The 8304-nt window shown below is 43.7% G+C and overlaps 1 protein-coding gene across 1 annotated transcript; it reads left to right on the top strand.

Annotated features, from left to right (window-relative positions):
- The first annotated feature begins 57 nt into the window (after positions 1–57).
- Positions 58–8074, top strand: FCF1 (FCF1 rRNA-processing protein). The gene is made up of 8 exons (XM_065403222.1): positions 58–93; positions 381–448; positions 915–986; positions 1392–1540; positions 2112–2184; positions 4669–4756; positions 5505–5599; positions 7074–8074. The coding sequence occupies exons 1-8, from the start codon at positions 91–93 to the stop codon at positions 7120–7122; spliced, it is 597 nt and encodes a 198-aa protein (XP_065259294.1). The 5' UTR covers positions 58–90; the 3' UTR covers positions 7123–8074.
- The last annotated feature ends 230 nt before the right edge of the window (positions 8075–8304 follow it).

The following is an 8304-nucleotide window of genomic DNA, read 5'->3' as shown; positions in this document are numbered from 1 at the left end:
AAGTGATAGTTCCTCACGGGCAGGTCAGCGGTGACGAGCGAGGCGAGCGCCGGAAGTGGGGGCCTGAGTCGGAGCCGGACGAGGAGCAGGATGGTGAGTAGCGATGGGCGGCGGCGCTCTGCTCCCGAGCACGCGGATGGGAGTTGTGGGGCTTGGCTGCCTCCGCGTGGGGGTGGCCCGTGCCTGATTTTCCGAGTCACAGGGTTTCTGTACGTGAGCGGCGGGATAGGGGAATGCTGCAGGGGGTGGCTAGGTGGAGAGGATGCGCTGCCGGGGGGCCGCTGGGGGCAGGGGAGATGGGTTTGGGGAGCGAATGCCGGGGAGGCAGGTTTGGGGGGTGTCTGTTTTTCCTCCTCGCCTCTAACAATGTTTCCTTCCAGGGGAAACAAAAGAAAGCGAGGAAATACGCCACCGTGAAGCGCATGATCAACCTCCGAGACCAGCGCATGTGAGCCTCCCAGCGATGGGGTGTGGGGGTCAGGGACCAATTCATAGTACTGGAGATTTACCTATAGAGAAACTTAGGTTCCCCCAGTCAATCTCTGAAGGCCAATGCAGGATGAGTTTGGGTTGACTGTTCTCCAGTGTCTTGTCCCATTTTCAGGATCCCCAGCGATTGTTTTCCCTTCCTGCTTTAGAAGATGTTTTCCCACTTTTATCCATTTCACTGTCAAGGAGTCTTCCTGGGAGTTAACCTAAATTTTCATAATTTCAGTCCAAACTTCCTAGTTTTACTCCCTTGTATCATTCTTAGCTTTTTCCCCTTGGTTTTTACACCATTAAGACATTTTTCTTCTAGTATTATATCCATTGTTGTCCCCGTCCGTCGTTGTCCCCCTCCCCCCCCCCCCCACTCCATACTAACATACTTGTGAGTGTCACACAAAAACATAATTTATTTTTTGTTGCTTTAGCAAACAGACGGAGCGTGCAAAATCCAATGTGAAAAAGAAGGATGATCCCAGTGCAATCAAGGAAAGAGAGGTGTAAGTACCAAAGGAGCTGCACTCTGCCTTACATCTGGGAGAGTGGAGATGCCTCTGCCTTGCCTTGCACTTGGGGGAGTAGAGGAGATGAAGCTCTGGGCAGTTGCAAGAATGTTTTCCCTGTCTCTTTCACTTAGAGGAGTGTTCTAAAGATTGTAGGAACTTGTTCCCCCTTGGCCTGAATTTCTTGATGTGTATATTGTGGGAAGTGGGGATTGGACTCTCAGAAGGAAGAGAGGTGGAGGTGGGCTGCTTGGTAATTGCCACCATCTTTCTCTCCAGGCATTATCTCAGAACTGCTCCTGACTGGGCATGTTTCCTAGCAGATCTGTCCAGGTCATAGGATTTGATACATTGGTGGTGTCAGTTTAAAGTAACTGATTTGAATTGTTTCTTTCTTGACAGCCCTCAGCACCCTTCCTGTTTGTTCTTCCAGTATAACACACAGTTGGGCCCACCCTATTATATTCTGGTTGATACAAACTTCATCAACTTCTCCATTAAAGCCAAGCTGGACCTGGTGCAGTCAATGATGGACTGTCTCTATGCCAAGTGTGAGTGTCTGTTCCTGTTAGAGTTTCTCCTGAAACAGCATGGTGCCCTGGTGCGGTGAGGTCTGCTCTTGCCTGCAACAATCCCTCACTCTGCCACAAACACTTTGCAGGCCACATAGCACTAACTTACGGCAACAAAAGACCAGTTAAAAGGATTTATGCTGCTGGCTGAGTACAGGGGCCAAGTGAGCTTAATATTGAACAGTGAGCCTGGGATTCTTGATCTGCATTAACCTTAGAACTCTTTGCAATTAATAATCAGATGAGTCTTAAATACTAATCTTGACAAAATAAAAAAATTAAAAACAAAAATTTTAAACCCCAAATTCATCCAAAAGATCCACAGACTTAACAAGAGATGGCCAGCTAGCTGCTCGTTTGCTTTGCATTTCATCCTTCCCCTCCCCCTTCATGAGTTTTTTGTAAGCAATTCAGGGTAGAGATCTTGATAGTTTATCTTAGTATTTTCTGTAGAGCATATTGTCATAGCTAAGTACTGTAAGGTAAGAACTAATACACTTTTGGCACTATAGAGGTAATAAATAATATTAATAATATTCTGTTCATGCAGGTATCCCCTGTATCACAGATTGCGTGATGGCTGAAATTGAGAAGCTAGGGCAGAAGTACCGTGTGGCACTAAGGTAGGTGCAGGACACTCAACTCTGTTCCTTAGTCCATCTGTCTACTTGGCTGCTTCAGACACTTCGCTGACTAGATTAAGTGATATACACAATCACAACCAGTATGGTTGAATTTTAAGTAGGCATTGGGAAGTAGAAAGTTCTGTTCCCAAAGCTTGGGCTAGGGTGGAAAGTCTTGCAAGAGCTTATCTTCTTGGCCTATCAATTCCTGCACAATGTATTTTATTTAAAAAATGTGTAGTCATTATGGTGCAAGTCATAGCTCCAGTTTATCTACAGTCATTGTGAGCAAGACTGGCCAAAACACTCAGCAAAGTCATTAACATAGATCATTCACAGAAGGCCTGCACTATGGAGGCAGCAATTCAGTCTGAATGAAATTGGAGGAATCCACCATGAGAAAAACATTTGACTCTGTATACACCAATTTGTCCATCATCCTGGACAGTTCTGCTGCTCAAGACCACATGGATATTCTGGAGGAGGATGATAAAACCTCCTTTACCACGATTGCAAGCCATATTTAAAAAAAAATCTTTATCCAAATCAGCCATGTTTATAATGAGATCTCTGCCACTGGCATTCTATTCTTCTTCCTTTGTGCTTGTTCTTTCTGCAATGGGTAACCTGTTGAGAAGAGAGTATTTAGGAGTCCCTACACTGAGGACAAAAGTTGTTTATAAAGTCTTGTGAGATCACCCGTAGCAGTCTTGCAGGCTGCACTGTGTTCTTCAGTGAGAGCTCTTAAATCAACTTGATCCCTTTTAATATCAGGAGGTGATACAAAGAAACTGGTCTTCATCCTGACAGGAGAAAAGAGGACTCTGGCCTCAGCCTGCACCAGCTGGATCCTTGATGTTCCAACTGTAACTCTGAATTCCCCGACTTATGTCAATTTAAATGATCACACTCACAATGAGGCATTCATTCATACTTCTTGCATTCTATGTTAAAAAATCCATTTTCATACTTCTGTAAACTTGTGGTATTTGCTAGCATGATCATTGAGAAACTTCTCCAGAGTGATATGTTTCCAGAGCTTTGTACATCAGCACAGCATAAAAGAAATGTTGGTGACTTTCCACTACAACATCCATACTGCACTGGATTTTGAAAACATTCCAGTTCTTATAACTAATTAATATTTCTTCCACCATATCAAAAGCACCTGCCAGCATTAAGATCTGGGTCTGGAACAAGTTTTGAAAAAGAAATCTTTACAGAATTCACTCAATCTCCAAATCTCTTATCTTGTGACACATATTTTTTTATACTTTAAATTGCAGCAAACTTCCAAAAGAACATTTCTCTGCAGCTGAGAATAAGTAGGAGAGAAACCTCTGTCCAAAGGAGGAGGGGTGGTTTTTTTGTTTTGTTTGTTTGGTTGTTTTTTTTGTCTTCAAGATTAGTTCATGTTTTCAGGGATTTATCAGCTGAGTTCCATCTCAGTCCTATAGCAGCATTATAATGTGAACTGGTAATCCTAGAGTCAGAGTACTGGCCTGCAATTAGATTCATAGTTCCATTGTTTATAGAACATTAGTCCAAGTCCAATAACTAATTTTCCTCTGCTTTGTCAATCAGTAATAGTTATTCACTTCCATTCTTGACCTATTGTATAGTATTGCAGTGCAGCTAGTAAAGAGCTGCAATGTTCCACCCCCAAGAGGGCTCTGTTTTAATGGTGGGTGAAGTTATTTCTGCATATAGCTTGTAAAGCACTTTGAGATAAGGTGCTAAAGGGAAATATGATCCCTGCCCCTGATATCTATGCAGCGATTCCATCTACATAGACAATCAAGTCAGGCACGTTAGTCTAAATGTCTTAATCAATTCAGTAGCTGAGGGAAGGGCATTATGCAAGTCCATGATAGAACCAGGCAGTCCTTGCCATGTATGCAGCCTGCAAATATGTGGCCTACATCTTCTAACTGACCACAGTGGTAAAAGGGAGAGTCACGAAGACCCCAGTTATAGTCACTAGCAGCACATCTAAATTGATTTGAGCTTTACCCAAAGATGGCTTGGAAGGTCAAAACCAGGAGGCTGGACTGTTGTTTCTGTCACAAGAAGGCATTGGCTATGTTTGAGGCTTGTTCTTGCCACCTGGACATGATATTGAGGTTCTGTAGGGGAATTGTCCAAAGAACTGACATTTCTATTTACTGTCTTCTGTTTTGCATAGAACCCTGATCTTGATTGTGGTCTCTGGGTGCTACTGCAATAAATACTAAGTAATACATAAACAATAATTAGCTACAATATTTGTTAATCCAACTTGTGCTTTTTGACCTTCCTTGCTCCTCATTTGAATTTGGCCTGAAGAGATTTTAACCCCCAGTCTGTGGTCTTGAGATTTGGAAATTGCCCAGAATAGAAGAGGGGCTGTTCCTACTTCCTCACCCTGGAATTGTCTGAAGATGCCTCTGTATAGGTCAGGTGTCCTTGGTACTCTTCCTAATGACATCTTTTATGACCCCACAGGATAGCCAAAGACCCGCGATTTGAACGCCTGCCTTGCACACACAAAGGGACCTATGCAGATGACTGCTTGGTGCAGAGGGTCACTCAGGTACCTCCCATTCCAAGGGTTCCTTTTCTGCACTGTTGGCATGAAAACTTGCTGAACTCCTGTAGGCACTAATGACCTATAAAATCTGAGACCTGCTGAGAAACTGTGGGAGCCAGTCAAAGTTCCTCTAGTCCAGTATCCAATCTCCAATGTATCCAATGTTAATTACTTGCTTCAAAGGAAGATATAACATCCCCATCATGCACCTCATTGTGCAATTCTATGTGAAGGAATACGTATGGGATGGGAAATTCCTTCCTGAATACTCCAGCTGGCAGGCCAGTAGCTTTAGTAGCAATAAAGATGATAATACCAATCTCCTGGATAGTGGTTTTTTTCAGTAGATCTCAAAGCATTTTACAAAGGTGGTCAATATCACTGTCCCCATTTTACAGATGGGGAAACTAAAGGACAGAGAGGTAAAGGGTCTTGCCCAAGGTCACCCAGCAGGCCTGGGCAGAGCCAGGAATAGAACTCAGGTACTTGAGTTCCAGTCCAGCACTCTATCCACTAGGCAACACTGCCTCCCACCTGTAAGTCACCTGGACACTATGATGAACAGAAGAGCACAGCTAATCTGTAGTAGGGCTCTGTATGAATAAGAATAGCATCTTATCCTAGTAATGCCCAATTCTTTTAGAATTGATGCCCCACAGTGTTATGACTAAGTGAACAAAAGCATTTGTTTGGCCTTTTCTCCACTGGGCTGGGTCATTGTTAGAGTCTGACATGCCTCCGTTTCTTGCAGCATAAGTGTTACATAGTGGCTACGGTGGACAGAGACCTTAAGCGGAGAATCCGGAAGATTCCTGGAGTCCCTATCATGTATATTTCCAACCACAGGTGGGAGACCTCTCTAGCAGGACACAACACTGACTTTGACAGAATTGCTGTCTGTTAGCAGTTTATTCCCAAACATGTTTGGTCTTTCTATCTAACTTGGGGTTTTCTATAGTGCCTGTAACTGTCTTTGAGTCTTTATAAATGGAAGTGGTATGTCCGCTTATGTGAAGAAAAGACCGTACACTGTTGTAACAGGAGTATCTAGTAGTCTAAGTTTGGAATGCCATTTCCATTACAAACAATTTCATTCAGTTGCTCATAATTTGGAAAAATAATTTCCTTGGGGTCAGTTTTCATTGTCTGATCTCAGCCGAGAAGTGGTTTGTTTATTTTTTTTTTTTTTTAATTCTGAAGTATCAGCAAAATGCACTCAGAAGTTTCTTGAGGAGTAGGGTTTTTTCACGTCCCAGTCACAAATTTAGTGTACGCAAATAAGTGGCTAACCTAGTTTCTGATGTAAAACAAGACAACTTTGAAAGAAATTCATTTAGTGACTTTGAAATAGTGAATTTTTCCAAGCATGTGTTGTTTGGGGCTGCTTGCTTAATCTAAAGTTACTTTAAACGTTGCAGGAGCTGTAATCTGCTTTAACATAATCTAAATTTGCAAGGATTTGCAACAATCCCAGCCTTCCTAAAGTGTTTATAAGAACCTAAAGAAAGAGGCCTTTATTTACCTTTGTAGGGCACCTTCAATATTTTAATATTATCTTCTGCATGAAATACAACAGTTGTATCTTTCATACCAGCTGTTAAATAGAGGGGGGAGAGAAAACAAGGTGGGATTTGAAATCGGGGGGAGGGAGGGAGGGAGAGGCTATTCCAGATGCTAAGGGAAGCAGAGAGAAAGCTTTTGTACTAATAGTGGTGAGATTATGTGAAGAGAGGAGGAGTCTGGTGATGTGTGAGAGGGGAGTAGTATGTCAAGGTTGGCTGAGGCAAGTTCACAAAGAGTCTTAATTGATCCATAACTGGAATGTAGCTTTGTATATTTCTCTCACAAAGTGTCTCCTGCTGTCATACTTTTGTGTCCTTGAATGCAGCTTGGGTGACTAATATAGCAGCTCTTTGAAGTGCTCTGCTCTCCATGCTGCTCTGTCACAGGGCTGAAAGGATTAACGTTACTTATTATGTAAGAACTTGGTCTGAAGCTGTTTTCCTCCCACGGCAGTGATAAGTTTTCTGTGGTGCCTGTGCCCCAATAGATAGGTCTTGAAGAGCTTTGTAATGCTGGAACACTGGTGGGGACATCTCCAAGTCTCTTTGCAATTCCACTACTGCCAATCTTTGCCCTCCCTGGGTATTCAAGCTGCAGGTCAAAATGCCATGGAGCTGCTTGTTGTGGGCCTGAATGGATTAGGCTCCTCTCCACATTTGCTGCCTGCTGCAGGGGAAGATGGCAGGGCAGTTACTGGAGGAGACTGCTTTCCAAGCAGGATGTTCTATACTCACAATTTTTTCTTTGTTGCCTTCAGGTATAACATTGAGAGGATGCCAGATGATTATGGAGCCCCTCGATTCTAACCCCCTGCTACAGATGTTCCCAGCACATACCACTACCAAGTGCCAGGATTCTAAACCCAGTTAGAGTGCTCCTCTGTTTCTATTCCCCCCCCCCCCCCCCCCGCACTTCCCTCCCTCTGCTGGGGTTGCTCCCAAGGCTGCCGATGACACTGGACTGATTTCTTAGGCCTTGGCTTTGCAGCTTTGGTCTTCTAATGAAAAGCCGTTTTGGATCTGTCTACCTTTATTCACCCTTGCTCTGCCTAAACCCATTGGTTAAATCAGCATGCGTGGGAGGGAGTACTAGGACCCAGGGAGTGCATCTGCCTAGCTTCCTCCTCATTCTGCAGGTCGGGTATTTAGAGAAAGTGTCAAGGAAGGATCCAGCAATGGAACAGAATGGAAATACAAGTTCCTAGAAACTGGAGTTGCAGATCAGTCTGAAAAACTGTTGCCTGCAGCAGGACATGCATTTCTCTGGCACAGCTGAAGTCTGCCCCACACTTTGAATTTCATTATCTGAATGGTGGAGAATCAGCAAAATTATGAGGCTATGGCAGTGGATATACCTCATGTGGACATAGAGGCTCTGAAAAAAATCATCACACGAAGCTGGGTTGTGGGGACCTATATAGAACACCACCATCCCGCCTTCCAAATCCCTGACTAAGTAGATTCTTTGTGTTCTGGGTCTGAACAAAACTGACAAAGTTCTCCTCTCTCCTCCACATGAGAACATGGGGGCCAATGTTACTGAGGCCAAATCTCCCATCAAGCTTCAAATGAAGAAGATGCTTTGTTTAGATGTGACTATCAAGCATGAGGATAAACTAACTTAAAAAATTCACTTGCAATCAACTTCCTGCGGTCCTTGCTGAAAGAAAAACTGGCAAGCATGACGGTTGATGAGAGCACCGAAGGCAAACTTCAGTATCTCTACTAAACGGGCAATAATAAAGGTGTTCAGCCCCTATTTGGAATTAGTCGGCTTTTCTTCAATTATTATATTGTCAGCATAATGAATTAAACATGATAGTGTCTTACGTGCATTCCCGAAACTCTGCATGTCTTCACGTGTGTCTGCCCACTTCCTGCTTGATGCAGGCACTATTTCACAACATATTCATAGCTGGGCACAGGGCACCTCTTCTAGGTATTCTGCACTCCTCTCGCTGGGAGGGGTTGGGGCAGAGGAGAAAAGGG

Source organism: Emys orbicularis, chromosome 4, assembly GCF_028017835.1.
Source record: "Emys orbicularis isolate rEmyOrb1 chromosome 4, rEmyOrb1.hap1, whole genome shotgun sequence".
In the NCBI taxonomy this organism is placed as follows: domain Eukaryota; kingdom Metazoa; phylum Chordata; order Testudines; family Emydidae; genus Emys; species Emys orbicularis.
The sequence above is the reverse complement of the archived record's forward strand: the minus strand, read 5'-3'. Positions and strand labels throughout refer to the sequence as shown.